At 43.5% G+C, this 17271-nt stretch overlaps 1 protein-coding gene across 1 annotated transcript in view; it reads right to left on the bottom strand.

Annotated features, from left to right (window-relative positions):
* KLF14 (KLF transcription factor 14) overlaps positions 1-16688 on the bottom strand; it is a 36476-nt gene extending 19788 nt beyond the window's left edge. Inside the window, exon 1 of the mRNA XM_082399251.1 lies at positions 15305-16688. Coding sequence (XP_082255377.1) covers positions 15625-16608 — 984 coding nt within the window. The 5' untranslated portion in view covers positions 16609-16688 and the 3' untranslated portion in view covers positions 15305-15624. The remainder of the gene's footprint in view (positions 1-15304) is intronic.
* Positions 16689-17271: the final 583 nt, after the last annotated feature.

The raw sequence follows: 17271 nt of genomic DNA on the forward strand, positions 1-17271 counted from the left end.
CAGGACACTGGTAGGTATCCTCAGGAAAATCACTCTGCAAGGAATTACTATGTTAAAATAGTCTTTTTCTTTTTGGTCAAGTGACAGTCTCCTAAATTAACTGAAACCTGTGTCAATTTTTCTTCTAAAATAGGGTCAAGTCTGGGATCAGATAGGCAAGTGCTGCTCCTTGATAAGCCTGAGTTGTACTCTCTTGGCTCCTGTCAACTGACATCCAACTCAATGCTGTTCTGCCGTTCTGTGCTTTGACCCTGTTGCTAAGCCTCTTGCTGTTTGGCTTTTAGAAGGCTGGACCATCTGATATCTTCAACTGTACACCTCAGGGGAACGGGCCCAACTCTAGAAAGCTATCCAGGAAGGCATTTTAGCATCTGGCTCTGTTTTATGCCAATTCTCAAGGTGATATGCTATGCGGAAAAAAAATTATTTAACAAAGTCCTAACATATTATCCTTACATCAGGACCTAACATGAAACAGAAGGTAATTTCTCTTCTTTCCCTAGTGGTTCCACAGTTGGGGAGGTTGCTTATGTCCTGGCAGAAATGACTAATTTCTCTATCTTCTATAGCAAGCATTTACAGTTGGACACCTGGAACTGACTTCTCCACAATGATACGCTCTAAATGAGATGGGATGCCAGCAACAAAATCTTTGGAATGGAGTATCAGTTACCTGGCTGTCCATGATCTGGCTCAAAGGTGAACTCCTGAGGTCCCTCTCTGAGCCCTCTAATATTTCTCTTGGGTTAACCCGGTTTAAAGAGTCTCATCCCCATAAATAGGAACATGGCTGGGTATCTGTCACACAGGACCCTTCACAGCCTGTCTCAGGATTGCAATATCATGGCAGGGTATTTACAAATGTCTGAGGGTGTTCAATTACTGGATAACTCTGTTCTGATCTGATGGAAATTCCTTGATAAGCATTCTGTTATCATTATTATTCTCTTAATTTTGAGGATTTCCCAGTACACTTGGGGATCTTGATGGTTTAGAGGTTATTGGCATAACTTGCTTCTGTTAGATTTTAAATTTGATTACTATCAAATGATTCAGGAAAAAAATATGTTTATGTGTGTGTAAATTATAGTTGTGTATGTATATATGTGCACACATGCACATACACACAGAGAGAGAGATGAATAAAGCAAATGTGGTAAAAGGTTAACATTTGGACGATCATTGTGAAGGGTATATGGCAATTTTGTGTACTGTTACACAAAACTTCTGTCTAGAATTATGTCCAAATAAAAAGTTAAAAAGTATACAAATACATATGTAAGGTCTGATTAAGAAACATATCCCATAATATTAGTACTGCTAAAATGTGGGATGACAGGAAATTTTGTTTTCTCTTTTCAGTTTATCTGTGTTTCTAAATGTTCTACAATGGAAATGTATTGCTCTTGCTCTGTATTAAGGGTAAAAGAGCATTAAAATCATAAATTGGTAAAAGGTAATGTTTTTCAAAGTTGATCTTATTGGCTATGCCAACCACATGATAGTTACTGCTCTTCTTGAGGAATGTAACGTAGACATAGAGTTCCATAATGTGTAGTCTAGGTCTCCTGTTTTGAGTGAATAGATATTTTGTTCTGTCATCTAAACAAGTTAAAAAGAAAAAAGGACTACTGGCATTCCTCTAGCCCTTTAAAGTTATTGATATTTTGCTGAATATCTTTTGATATCCCTCCATATCCACTCTCTACCTTTCTCTGCTCTTCTTTATCCTCAGAAGTCTGACCCAGTCAAAATACTGTCTTGTTGTCTGGCTTCCAGCTAGGTTTGGCCAATGGTGAGCAAGTAAGAAGAGATCCATGGGAAGGAGGAGAGTGAGAGCTGGGTAATTTTTTCTCAGTTCCCTCCTGGCAGGCTTGTACAAGCTGGCTTCACCCCTTAACTGAAGAACATTGCACCTGCCAGGCAACCCTCTCTACACAGCTCTCTCTTTCTCTTTCTTCAGGTGTGGTAACCTGCTGCTAAGCCCCTGCCCTTGCTCCTTCAAGTCTAGGAATGGTAATGGTACCACAAGTTACTAGTTGCAGGATACTTGCTTCACTTCTACTCACACCTTTGAAGACAGTGCCTTTATTAAACTTCCGTCTATTGACCCAACTGAATGTGCCAGATGTTTCTTGCTGGGACCCCAAATGACATGGCAATATCTGGTGCCTTGTGGCTTTAAAAGAAAATTCATCAACTATGCCTGATAGCCTTCAGTAGAGGACATTTTCCTACCACTCATCTCTTTGATTCTCTCATATGGCCTCTTAAAAAGATTGGCCACAGATGACTCATAGAGATTGTCGTGTGGGTCTTTAGCTTGGCTCAGATATAACATTTACCACAATTGTTTGCTGCCATTGATATGGCCCACGCTTTCCTTTAGATCTCTGTCCACTCCAGCCAGCAGCCCTCCTTTCACTTGTGATGCACAGTGACACACTCTCAGCATACTTAACTATGGTTGCATTAATTCTCCTGACTTGTACTATCTGTGATGTGGCAAGACCTTTCCTTGGTGTTCCCTTCTCCCTAAGAATTTTCTTGCAGGACTATATCAATGATGTCCTTATCTAGAGCCCATTCAGAGGTATTTGCACATATTCAAGCTCCAGAATGTCAGTACCTGACTTCTGAGCATTAAATGTCTGTTGTCAAGTAGATTTTCCCCTGAAGGTGTCTTTTTCCAAGAAGGAGATTCAGTGCCTTGTCAACTTGTCTTGTGACCTGCATCTTATTCCAGTTTATATACACAGTCAGTCACCCATCAGTCTTCTACCTCGGAGCTCCCTTGAGTGGGAAGCCAAAGGAGCAGGAGGGACCCAAGTCAGTACACAGGAGAGGACTGTCATTCTGGCCTTGAGGTTTCCGTTACTCTGACTGGAGTGACTGTTACTTTCCCTTGAGGCTTCCTTGTTAGATGATGGGCCTCCAAGAACTCTAGCAGAATGTGGAGTCTTTTAAAAAAAAACAACAGTCTCTGAACCTCTGGATGTACATATTGTACAAGAACAACCTCTATACCATAGCTCCTAGGAACTACATCAGGATAGTCCAGACTCTGAGCACAATCGTAGTGGTCCTCTGAGTACGATTGAATACGTGTTCAGGGCAATAAGGCAAGATTGCCTGTTGCAAAGATGTTAATATAGCTAATGGCCAACATGTCACCAAAAAGGACTAGAAGACCCCATCTGTCTCAGTCATTCCAGTTATAAAGGAGATCAAAATGTCCCACTCAGCCTTAAAAACAGTTTTCTGAGACGAGAAATTATGTGATATTAGCAATCTAAGGAAAAAGGTATGTATGATTTGAAACTAAGAATTTAACACCTCAAAACTCTAGGTGGACACTTTCCTTTTACTGTCCAACCTGAAAATTCATCGGGGAAGCAAATGTCCCATCATAGATTTTGTGCTGGTAATTAAGTAATTAAACGGTCACTATAATGTGGAGCAGGCCTTACTAGGGAAGAGATCTGAATATCTAACTGCTTCACAGATTACATGTTCATGTTCCTAGCTAAAATCAATCCCTCCGCTTGTGCACTAGATCCCATTGCCTTCGCCTCCTCAAGGATATCACTCCTGAAATTCTCCCCCATCTCTGTCTTGCATTAGCAACTTTTTACTCCCTCTTGGATCATTTTCATTAGCATATAAACAGGCTGGGTTGTTTGTTTGTTTGTTTTTCCATCTAAAAAAAAAGGCAATCAGTTCTCTTGACCCCATTTTCCCCTACCAATTTCCACTCCACTTCTTTGCTCCCATTTACAGAAAAATGTCTCAAATAGTTCCCTGTACTCATGGTTTCCAGGCTCTTTCCTCCTGTTCTTTCCTAAATCCACCGCAATCTGGCATTGACCCCTACCACTCTACCACGACTGCTCTTATCAAGGTCACCAATGACCGCCGAGTGGCGGGAGCCAATGGCCAGCTCCCCAGCCTTCATCCTACTTGACTTAGCATGATCGTCTGACAAAGTGGACCACTCTCTTTTTGGATACTTTCTTTATTAGGCTTCTAGGACATCACGCTGTTGGCTTTCTTCCTACCTCACTAGTCACGCCTTCTCAGCTCCTTTTCTGGTTCCTCCTCAACTCCCTCAGTTCTTCACTTTAAGATTGTCCCAGGGATCAGTCTTAGCTTTTCTTCTCTTCTCCCTCTACACTCATTCTCTTGTTGATCTGATTCAGACTATGAGCTTTAAATATGCAGTTAACTCCCATCTTTTTAATCTCTAGTCCAAGACCTTTCTCCCAAACTCCAGACTTATTTCATTGCCTATTCAAAATTTCCACTGGGTTGTCTAACATACATCTCAAACTCAACATGTCCAAAACCAAACACTTGTTCTTCCCCTACAAACCTGCCCACATATCTAGACTTCCTCAATTCAGTTTATGGCAACTCCATCCTCCTAGCTGCTCAGGCCAAAGCATTTTGAATCACTCTGACTCTTCTCATATTCTCATTCCCCATAGCCAACCTTTTAGGAAAGTCTACTGGCTTTTCCTCTAAAATGTATTAGAATCTGACCACTTCTCACCACCTCCTCTACCATCACTCTGGTCCAAGCCACCATCATCTAGATTAATGAAACTGCCTCCTAACATATCACCTTGTTTGAGCTCCTTTAACATAACTGTCAGAATGATCCTTTTAAACATAAGGCAGATCATATCATGCTTCTGCTCAAAGTCCTCAATGACTCCATTTTACCCAGAGAAAAAGCCGAAGTTGTAGGCTATAAGACCCATATGATCTGGCATCCCCTCTTCCTTCGGATCATAATTCTGCTCCAGCCATCCTGTTCTCCTTTCTGTTTCTTGATCTCATCCTCTAGGGTTGTTTCTTTAGCTGTTCCCTCTGTCTGGACAATTTCCCCCCAGATAGCTCCCGACTAACTTTCTCACCTCCTTCAAGTCTTTGTTCGTATCTTTTTTGTACAATGAAGCCTATCCAGATCACCCTGTTTATTACCTCAATCTAACCGCTACTCCCACCCAGCACTCCTGATCCTACTTAGCCTGCTCTACTTTTTGTTAACGCCATATCTTTTATTACTTAACATACTATATACTTATTGTTTATTTTCTATATCCCTTCTGCTAAAATATGAGATCATAAGGGCAGGGATCTTTGTTTTATTCACTTTGTATCCTAAGTGCCTATAACAGTGCCTGACACATTCTAAGTGCTCAATAAGTATTTGTTGAAATGTATGTCCTGGTCCATGAAAGCCTCGTTCTTTTAGGTAAAAGCCATGAATACACACAGCCCCAGAAGGAAAGCCTCTAGCACTGCCTCTGGGGCTGCTAGATGCATTCCAGTCCAATCCATTGCTGACCCCTGCTGGAACCCACTGACCAAGTTGCTGTCCCACCCTTGACTGCACAAGTGGACTCAAAACTCCTTGGGTGACAGGATGCTGCTGATACCCCCTCTGCCATCTATTTGTGCCATAAACACATCCTGCTTGGAGCAGTAATAACTATAATCCTTCCTTTTCCTTGGACTTTTCCTGATTCCAGGGGTCTGCAGAAGATAGACTTTAGCTTCCTTTTGTTTTACTTATATTTAATAAGTTTGTTCTTTTGTAAGGACCCCATTAGTCAGGGGTGGGAGCAATTGCTCTTAGTTACACCTTCAGAACTAATAATTTAACCTTTTTTTTTTTTTTTTTTTTTGGCTGTACCACACAGCTTCTGGGATCTTAGTTCCCCAACCAGGGATTGAACCCAGACCCTCAGAAGTGAAAGCACGGAGTCCTAACCACTGGACTGCCAGGGAATTCCCAAGAACTAATAACTTAATCTTTAACCAGACTAAAATTGGTGATAGGGAGATATGCTTTGAAAAATATTAATGTGATTTTTTTTCTTATTTCCTTCCATGCAACCATTACCTTTTTAACCAAAGGCATCCATTTGCCTCAAAAAACATCATGATAGTTATAGCAGGAATGCAAAGGTAAACAATGACTCTATTTCCGCTTTTGAAGCTTATAACTAAATAGTAATCTTGAAAGCTTTGTTGGGAAAGTAAAAGAAGCTCCAAATTTCAAACATTCTTAAATACTAAGAGCAAAGCATGAAGCCTGGACAAAAAGTTTCACTATAATCATAGGCAAAGCAAACTTAGAGTATGACAGTGGGAAGTTGTCACCTACTGAGAGAGGAAGTGAAGTGTTCTTCCAGCTGGAAGAGCCTAGGATAAGGGGAAGGTCAGTGGGGTTGAGACAAGACTTGCCTGGTGCTTGTATCCCTGAGAAGGAACCCATCAGCCCCCTCATTCCTTGGGTCTTGGCCCAGAAAGGGGAAGATGGACACGACATCAGGAACCCAAATAGGTTGAGGTAGAATCTGGAACTTCTGGGCTCACCCTCCACTTCCACTGCAAGTTCAGCGTGGTGCTAGGGCAACATGGTGTCATCAAGAAGTAATTCTGAAATGGCTGAGAGATATCTAGGCAGACGGACCTGTGTCTGTAACCCAGTGTCTTATGGCCTTGGTGTGATATGGAGAGGGACCAGAACATATTTTATGTCTTAGCAAGAGGGTGCCAAAATGCTGAGAGAACCCAAGGTCCAGAAGAAGTCTGCATTTGGGATGAGAAAGTTGCATTCAACAGAGACCTCAGAACTAGAGGCTATAGCAGGACCATTGGCTCCAGCAGAGAAATGAGAAAGGCAGCCAAAGAACCAGACAGAACCCGTTGTTAACTCATTGGGCATAAGCACTATATGCCCAGAGATCCTTAGAATAGCCACACAGCATGGAAAATGAGTGAGGACCCAGAGAACAGCACTGCATACAGCACTGAGACTGTTTCCCCTTCTGCCATGGGTTCCTGGCATTCAGAAACTGTGGTGGGAAGGATCGGAGAGACCCTTGGAAGGAGGCAGCCCTGAGAGAGAGTTTGACAAACTAAAATTTCTCCTCTGTCATTAACAGGAGTGGGAGCTTGCTAGTAAGATACAATTAGCTATAGATAATACAGGATGCTACCATTCTGTAAATGTTTGCACGTTTTTGACTGGTTTTCTTTTCTTCCCCTTTACTAAACTAAATATTTTGAAAGGGGAACTAGCATTCTGGGTCAAGCTCTGAATCATCAAGAGCTTTTTGTAAAAAAATGAGAGGAACAAAGAGTATTCTGGAAGAGGAGAAAGGAAGGAAGACCTGGGGAGGTGGAGAGACCTTCCTGAGGGAATTTAGATTGGGCTCAGTTCCTATGTGATTTAACCTTTGTTGGCACCACACCCCCACCCTCCCACCCCTGCAATGAGCTTAGAAAATGGGAATGGGTCTCTGAATTTCTAGAGAGGGATGGGAGAAGAAATCCCTGTCCAAATCCTGGAATAGGCATTAGAGCTCCTGAGCTGACATCTCTAATATATGGGCAAAAAGGGTTTTAACTACTTTAGATTCTTAGGGTACTATACTTTTTCTCAATATAAAATAATCTATATTTGTCCCACTAATGTATTATACTTTGAATTTTATTTTGACTCTGATATTAATCTTGTCATACCTGCTTGCTTTAATTAACATTTGCTTGGTATATCCTTTCCTACCCTACCATCTGCTTTTGTCTTTTAATCAATAGTATTTTTCCCCTCCTTTAAAATATCTTTCAATTTTTTTAATGTATGCAAGCAATACATGGAGATATGCTCACTTTAAAAGAGAAAAAGTATTATATATACAAGGCTAAAGATCCGCTGACTGTCTCTCAACCCTGGTTCTTTCTTTAAACTGCCTGTTATTATCCTTTGACCACTTTATTTTTTTTTGTCCTTATATCTTAAATTGTTGATTCTTTATATATTCTGGATATTAATCCTGTGCCTGTTAAATTTTTTTTTCAGAGTGTAGCTTGATATTTAACTTTGATTAGGTTTTCAGATGTAAAACATTTTAGAATTTGGATGCAGTCAAATCTGTCTTTTCCTTCTTTAAATTTTTGTTTTTAAAATTTTTGTGTCCTAAACAAGAGGGTCTTTATCCAATGATGATATCTTCCAGCTTTTTTATAAGCTTTTATAGCTTAAAAATGTTTAGGTCTTTACCATCTGGGATTTATTTTTCTGAAAGATTTGGGATAGAATGTAATCCTGTGTTTTATTTTGTTGTTTTATTTAAGTGAAGAGCCAATTGTCTCAATAAAATTTACTGACTAGTTTGTCTTTTCCACACTGATGTGAAGTGCCTTATCTCTTATATGTCAAATTCTATAGTCACAAGTCTATTTCTGGGTTCTTTATTCAATCCACTTATTTGTCTATTCCTGCACATTACCACACTGTTTTAATGACCATAGCTTTGTAGTATTTTGATATCTGGCAAATCAACTCTCCCTCCCTACCTCTCCCCCCCACCTCCCATGATCTTCTGTAATATTTCCTTGAAAAAGTTTCATGAAAAATCTTTTTGCGGTTTTGATTGGAATTTCATTAAATACATAAATTTGAGAAAAGGATGGACATCTCTTTTTTAATTAATTAATTCATTAATTTTGGGGGGGCTGCATTGGGTCTTCATTGCTGTGTGTGGGCTTTCTCTAGTTGCAGTGAGCGGGGGCTACTCTACGTTGCGGTGCGCGGGCTTCTCATTGCAGTGGCTTGTCTTGCTGCAGAGCACGGGCTTCAGTAATTGTGGCACGCAGGCTCAGTAGCTGTGGCTTGCAGGCCCTAGAGCACAGGCTCAGTAGTTGTGGTGCACGGGCTTAGTTGCTCCGTGGCATGTGGCATCTTCCTGGACCAGGGTTCAAACCTGTGTCCCCTGCATTGGCAGGCAGATTCTTAACCACTGCACCACCAGGGAAGTCCCAAGGATGGACATCTTTATAGTATTGAGTTTTACCATCTACAGGAACATTATTTATCCCCATTTAGTCATATTTTCTTTTATATCATTCAGCAAAATTTTATAGTCTTGTCTATAAAGGTTCTTTATGTTATTCATTGCTACTGTATATGGATGGAATCACTTAGTCTATTACATTTTCTGATTGATGATTGCTGGCATATAGGAAGTCATTTTCTCCTTTCTTCAATTAATGTAGTGAATTATATCAATAGAGCTCCATTATTGAATTAATCTTGCATTTCTGAGATAAATTTAACATTATCATGTTGCATTATTATTTTCATTTGCTGCTGAAATACAATTTCTAGTATTTTATTGTACTTGGGATTTTTGCATCCATCTTTATAAATAGAAAGTTGTGTATTATTTTCTTATCTTTTATATATCTTGTTTTGGTATTAAGGTTAGCTTAACTATATAACAGGAAGTAAATTGGATAACTTTCTCTTTCCATGATTTAAAGCAATTTATAAAATACAGAAGTTACCTGTTTCTTGAAGGTTTAGAGAACTTGCCTATATAACCACCTAGACCTAGTGCCTTTTTTGGGGATAGATCTTTTACTACTGTTTCAGTTTCAGATTTTCTACATCTTCTTAGACTATTTTGAAATTTTATATTTTCCTGTAAAATTAGCCGTATATTTTTCAACTCTATTGATATAAAGTTGTTTGTATTATTCTCTTATAATTAGAAAAATCTGCTCATGCATTATGATTTTATGTCCTTTTTTATACCTGATAATTTTTTGTGCCTTCTCTCCTTTTTCTTAATCATATTTGCCAAAGAAATATATTTCTAGTAGGCTCTTAAAAAGTGTTTCAGACAACTCTACTCACTTTCTTTTACTGTTTCACTAACTTCTGCTTTTATCCATGGCAGTGTTTTTTCAACCTTTTTTCATTATTACCCCTCTAGGAAACTTTTTAGACCTTTTTTCCCTTAATCACTACTTTCTTCCCCCTGCAACCCCCAACCTTAAACCACACATATAGTATGTATCTGTTTATGCAGTATGGTCTTTTGAAGAGCCACAACCATTGTAATAGCTAACATTTTTTTCAGCCCTCAAGAACCGATTTTCGCTCCCTTGGGGGCAATATCTTTTCTATTGAGAATGCATTGCCCATGGTAATGTCTGTTTCTACTTTCTTTGGGTTTATTTATTTTCCTCTTCTTCTGGAGTTGAAAGCTTAGTTCATTCACTGTCAATTTTTTTTTAAGTAAAATATTTAAGGCTATAAACTGTACTTTCTCCCCCAGTGATGTTTGCTTGCATCACAGAAGTTTTGCTGTTTTGTACTTTTGGTTTTCATTCAGTTCTAAATTTTTGTAATGGCCACTTTTATCTGAGTTATGTAGAGGCTTGCTTTTATATTTCCCCATACATGGATTTTTGGGTAAGATTTTTATTGTATTTTTATGTGACTGCCTACCTGGAGTTTGTTGAAACTCTCTATCTTACCATATGGTCAACTGAAATTCCTGCAGTCTTTCAAAGTTTGATGTTTTCTGTAGGCTTTTGGTAGATACTTTTTATCAATTTAAGAATTATTTTTGTTACCAGTTTGCTAAGGTGTTTTTACTTTTTATTTATTTTAAATTATTTTTTTATTGAAGAATAGTTGATTTACAATGTTGTGTTAATTACTGCCGTACAGCATGCTAAGGTGTTTTTAAATTAAATCACAAATTGGTGTTGAGTTTTAACAAATACTTATTTTGGAACCAATTGAGATGATCGTGCTTTTTTCTTCCTAATTTGTATTAATTTGATTAATTACTTTAATATATTTCATGTGTCTCATCTACCCTATGCTTTCCCTTATAGGCTTAACTCTGTACATTCTCCAAGGCATATTTGTGTTCCCATTTACAATGATAATATCACTGAGACTAAGCTAAAAATATTGGAAGTAATACATCTACATTTTCTTTAACCTTCTCATATACCCATCTTAGCGTTCATGGGATGATTTCCCATTGCTTTCTCTACAGATTCAGGTAGGTACCTCTCAATATTTCCCTGGATCTGAGATCCCTGGTGGAAGTGGGCATTTCTGTTTTCTCTCTGAGAGCTTGCTTCCATTCTTCTGTTATATCTCTTTGGGTTCCAATTACCTCCTCTAATTTAGTAATGACTAAACTACCACCCTCTTCTTTAGTCCCATCGTAAGATCATTTGGCTCTGCGTCATTTTCATTTTCCCATTTGTACTGTCAATTTTTTGTGTCCTTTAAGAACATAACTTTTCTTCTAAAGAAATTCTTTTCTTCCTCCAGGTCAATTGGCCTGTCTTCCTTCACTTTTCACCCTCCCACTGCTTCTATTTTGACTTCAAGGCCTGAACATGTATTTGAAACAAATACAATTCCTACTTGATTTCCTGAATAGACCTGCTTCCTAGGAAGAGAAGAATCCAGGCACAACTCTTTTTAATACTCTTCCAAGCCTTTGGAATTACAATAGCATTGCTTCTCTCTACCCCAAACCCCCATATAACAAACATTTGCATTTCTTTTTTTATGTTTATGATTAAAATCCACCATTCCTCTGTGATTGAACACACAACCTGAGTTCTTGAAATTCCCCTGTCAGGGCTCATATAGTCAACACATCAGGCACTTGGGACATAAATGGAAGGTGACTCTGAATACCCATGTGAATTAAAGAAGTTGGCCCCTTCCATCAAGATTAGCCCAAATTAGGTGAAACTAACCTAATGCCACCTGCTAATCTCCAGCACAATTTAAGGGCTAGACTCTCCCAAGTTTGTTGGAAGTACACATGGAACTTATGCCATTAAGTTCCTTAAAGTCCTCGTCTGCAATTCTGGCTGAGAATAAAAGGCAGCACAAATTTTTCCATTCAATAGTGCCTTTCCCTTCTGCAGCAAGCCTGTCTCAACTATATCTATGTGAATCAAGATCAGCCACAGTGACCTGTACTTTTGCAAAGCCCTATGTCCAGTACCTCTAAAAAAATAATGACTTGTCTATGGATATTAGCTACCATACGCTGCTAGAACTTGAAAAGGCCAAAGAACTAAAAGGCCCAAGATCACTACAGCACTAAAGCCTGTGCCCTCGCAAACCAGATGTTCCATCTCTACATATCTTATTTTGGCCCCCTAATTCCAGTCACAGTGCCTATTTCTCAAGACTTAATAGTCAATGCATATTTGCATGTGTTGGGGCTTAAGGGGAAAAATTAATCATATCCATTTCCTTTCTAAGTTCTCAGTCAACTAGGTAATAGATACAAGAATCAGACCAATGAGAATGAAAATATCAGCATTTTGTTGATGAGGCTGTACCTATAGCCAAAATTGGGCTTTCTAATACCAACTCTCCACTGCCTTTCCCACCCTTCCCAATTCCTCCTATTGGTATTACTCACCCAAAGAATATACAAAGAAAACACTTACCTGGGGAGCTGCAAGGGGGCATGGCTGTTCCAAAAGTGGAGACACAGAGAAGTGCTCTTCAGACCTGCCTCTGGAAGGCAGGCCTGGGCCCCAGCAGGTGTGCTTACCATATGAAAGCTGGATCCGAGTGGAGTGGGTACATATTGCAGGCAGAGGTACAAAAGAGAGAAGAGAGCTGAGAGAGAGAGAGAGAGAGAGAGAGAAAGAGTGTGTGTGTGTGTGTGTGTGTGTGTGTGTGTGTGTGTGTACATGATGACCCTCTTCTGTATGTCTCCATCAGAGAACACAATCTTCCTTTGGAGATTAAGTGAGTAAGAGGTAGAGACAGAGGCCAAGAGTGATATTCCAATACAGTTTCCTACTTGGAGGAGAATAGGGAAATAGGGACAAATGACAGATTCTTGTCCCTGTGGGTGGGGCAAGGCCTGTACTCTTCATCTTCTCCCAGCAGGGGCAGGGGATTCAATTCTCTCATGCCCAAGGTCTGACCTGGAATTCAATCCCAGGTCCCAACCCAGATTTCAGGAAGAGTTCTATTAAAAGATTCTGTTACTAGGTCATTCCTACTAGGTCATTCCATCAGAACTCAGGATGGTGGGAGTCGGGCAAGAGCCCAGAGGTTCAGATTGACCACAACCAAACCCCAGACATACTCACTTGCTGAGCTCCATCTAATTAACAAAAAGCAGCAAAAGAAACACTAATAAAACTAGGAAGATCCTTTCAAGGTATTTCACTAATAACAGGTCCTCAAGAGCTGTCTGGCCACTGGAGTGAAAAGGGTAACAACAATAACCAAAGCTAAGAAAGATCAGCCTACAAATATTACCCCCAATGTCTGTCTCCCTTCCCACCACCCCAAGTCCTTGGAGAAGTCACTGAAAGACATGCTACATTTACCTTGTCAGAGGCCTTTCCCAGACAAAAGTCCCCAAGGTACAAGAACTCAAATAAGGACACTACTTGGGAGATTGAAAATCAAAAGTTATTTATCAGAGAGTGATTGGAAAAGTCACGCTTTCTCGAGCCCAATTCCAGAATGGTCAGTGGGAGTCTCTCTCCTGTTAGCTTCATTGGTCCACCTACCCAATGGTAGATCTTCTACTGAAGGGGACAAAAGGGAAATCACAGTCCTCAAGGGGGCCCCAGAGTGCCCTTCCTATCAAGTCCCAGCTGAGGAGACAAACCGAGCAAAGGGAGGACTCTTTCCACCACCAAAACCCACCTTCACAATTGCTCCTCCTATTCCCACACGTAACTCAAGGAAAGCTCCACCTACCCTGCTTAGTCCTCATCAGGAAACACTGAACCTCTTCATACCCTTTGAGTCCTTCCTAAATACCCTTCCTTCACTTAGTATAGGAGCACTTAGTAGAGTCCCAGTGTTCATATCACTTACTCTCTCAAGGAAGCTAGAGTGCCCAGGACTAGAAACTGGCATTGAAAATTAATCTACCAGATCAAAAGATAAAGTTTCTCCCAAGATGCTAAAGAGGCATTCCCACTTTAAGTCCACATGGTGTGGAAGGAGGGAAAGGACTCAGACTGCTAAGAAAAGGGCTTTTGGGTTAAACACAACAGGCAAAGGGTTCAGCGGGGACTGGACAGATGAAGGAACATAGAAATGATAGGGAATAGGGAAGGAGGGGATTCTGGTGGCAGTAAAGGAGAGTGGTGCCCTTTGACTAAGGGCCCAGATGGGGTATCTAAGCATGAGGGAAAGAGTCACTTAGAAGGCCAGATAACAAAGTTCTAGTCATGGCTTTTGCCAGCAACTCAGCATGTGACTTTGAGCTTATCTAGCCTTCAGTACCTTCATCTGCAAAACAGGGGAAAGAGGTTTGTTTAACTAGATGCCTATTATGGTCCTTTGAGAGTATGGCATCCTCCACAAATGTGATTGATGGACTATGACAAGATATTCAGGAGGGGGCTAAAGAGGATTTTACCAGAGCAGGAAATGCCTTTCAGCCCCATCTCTAGTGAAAGGGTCACATGTATACACATTCACACATACATAAGCAGAGTGGCCGACAATTTCATCCATAGCAGCAGAAACACTTACAGAGAAAAATAAATACTGGTGATGCTCAATTCCTGCACTGGGGGAGAGGGTTCCTGAGGATGTAACTTGGAGGGGCTCCAAGGTCAGGGGAGAAGGGTCCTCCTATTTGACAGTAACTTTCACCTTGCTGTCCCTTCCCCAAATCCAGAGCAGCTAGCTCTTTGAAAGAAGCCACTCCCACCTTCCCCTCCCCAAACCACCAACTCACCTGTTGCAGAAACAAAAATGCACAGACCCCAAGGGAAATAACCCCCTAGCTAGCCACTAAGAAATGAACAGAATCCACCACACCTGAGGTTACTTGGGAGTGTGGCCAGCTGGGACCAAAAACCCTTATTTCCCTGAACGTTAACAATGGTTCTGAAAGGTCTTGGTTTGGACCTATGTCACCCACCGTCACTTGGGTTTGCCCTCTTGGTGAAGTGGGAACTAGCCTGGATCACCCTTTTATTTCTGGTGCGTTTATGATTGTTTCCAAATTTTTAAACCAATCTTATTGTGAGTGAGCCAGGAAGTTACTTCCCCAAGTAGCACTTCAAATTAGAAGAAAAGCTACGACACAAGTACAAGGTTCCAACCCTTGCAACAGGACCTGCAAACAGGCTCGCACCACCCCCCAGACACCAAGAAGCATCTCCCAGCCATACATCCACGTGGACTCTTACATGGCCTCTCCTAGCAGAGGTAGCTGGGGCAGTTGGGGAGTGGGGGATATCAACCTCCTATCAACCTGGGATCCCTGTTTAAAATACACTAAAAATACATTAGTAAACATTGCTGTTTACAGAAATAGAAATCATTTCTGTTTCCAAAGGCCTCTCACCATCCCAGTCCTGGACATCTCCAAGACTGCCACCCCTGACACCCTCTCCAAGGTCCGCCCTGGTGGGTGGGTAAGACACTAGAGTCCTTTGAGACTGAGAGCTCCTCAGGCACCTGAGAATTCCAGTTTCACATCTCTGGTTCCCATGGAAGGGAGACTCTTCAGGACTCTGGAGAGTACCGGGGTTCATCCCTTCTTATCAGTTCCTGGGGGCTGTCTTGAGGCAACCCCCCTTTTTTGGATGATATACGTGTTGTAAGAATTCCTGCTATTTTCGGGCCCCCAGTCCCTCCCCAGAGTCCAACGTGCCTGCCTGGACCCCCCCTCAGAGCGGAGAAGCCAGTCTGTGCCTTGTTCTAATCACTCTGGGAAAGAGGGATGGGCAGAGAGAAAGCAAGGACAATGGCCTGGGGGATCGTCCTTGAGGGGACAACTAACAGCAATGACTGTCAGACAAGCAGGTGGTGAAGCTGGGCACCTGCCCGGGGACGGAGCCGGAGCTGTCCACCAGGTTGGCGGGTTGCGAGTCGACGCGGGGAGTGCGACGGCGCCCCCGGTACTCGATCATGTCGGGATGATAGGCTGGGTGGCGGCGGGCGTGCTTGGTCAGGTGGTCGCTCCGGGAGAACTGCTTGGGGCAGAGGGGGCAGGAGAAGCGCTTCTCGCCCGTGTGCGTCCTGTAGTGGCGGGCCAGCTCGTCGGAGCGCGTGAACTTCTTGTCGCAGTCGAGCCAGTCGCAGGAGAAAGGGCGCTCACCCGTGTGGGTGCGCTGGTGGGACTTCAGATGCGATGACTTGTAATAAGCTTTGTTGCAGCCGGGGAAGGGGCAGCGGTGGCGCTTGGCAGCAGGTGTGACTGGCCTCCGACGGGGGCCTGGACCCGTGGCGGGGGCGGGGCCCGCCCCAGGGGCCACGCCGGAGACCGCGCCAGGGTGGGCAGGCACTCCCGGGACGGCTGGCGCGCCAGGGACCGCGAGCGCGCCGGAGGACTGCACGGGTCCGGAGACCTCGGCCGCGCTGGTGGCCGGGGTCGGCTTGGAGCACAGGGTCGGGCCGGAGCACGGGGTCGGGTCGGAGGAGCCGGATGAGGCGCGCAGAGCTTCCCCCGAGTACTCTCCAAAGCACCCCACAGAGCCGCCGCGCAAGTCAGCCAAGACGCTTGCAGCCAGCAGGTGGGGCGCGGCGCCGCCCGCGCCGGGGCTGGGGGCGGGGACCTGGGGGAACGGGGGGACCGACACGGGCCCCGGTGGCCCCGGACCCGGCAGAGCGGACTCCGGCGGCGCCGCACCCACCTCCGAGCTTGCCGCTCCGCCCGCGCCCTCGGGGTCCGGCAGGCGGCGGTGAACCACGGCACCCGCGGACATGGACACCAAGCACTCGGCGGCGAAGTAGTCCAGGCACGCCACGGCAGCCGACATGCTGGCACCGCCGGGCCGCCGGCGCACGCCGTCCGAGCGCGGCCGGCCGCGGGCGAGAGAGTTCTCGGGAGCGTCCGTCCCGCAGCCTCGGAGCGAGAAGCAGGAGGCCCGGTGCGCGCCGCCCGCCACCCGCCGCCGCCGCCGCCGCCGCCCGCGCGGAGCCCGCCCCGCCTGACGCGCCCCTGACGCACCGGAGCCCGCGGGGGCGGCGGGACCCGCCCCGGCCGCAGGACACCCACTCGGAACGCGCGGCCCACCGGGCTAAGTCATTTTTAACAGCCTAAGAAATTATCTTGTCTTCGCGTTCTTGCCTCTGCTGGTGAGCCAGGTAATTTTAATAAAGAGAAAACTCCCCGATCGTAACTTCTGGGCAGCCTGCCGGCTTCGCCCCCCCTTCGCCCGCTGGTCCTCCGCCAGCTGGGTGTCCGGCGGAGTCCGAGAAACTTTTTTTTTTTAAGGGAAAAAAATGCTTATACCTGACATGTCTTTCGATTCATAATTACGATTGTTACTTAAGCGGGCTGGAATTACATTTCACTTCTGTTACCGCTGTCAGATCGAATTTAAAATATCCCCGAGTCTTCATCAAAAAAAGTTTTCTCATCTAACAGTTCCACTGCTAACCCAGGGTCGGTACCAATTCCCTAAATAGAGCCACTACGT

Source organism: Balaenoptera borealis (genome assembly GCF_965194805.1).
Source record: "Balaenoptera borealis genome assembly, chromosome: 7".
NCBI classification, from domain to species: domain Eukaryota; kingdom Metazoa; phylum Chordata; class Mammalia; order Artiodactyla; family Balaenopteridae; genus Balaenoptera; species Balaenoptera borealis.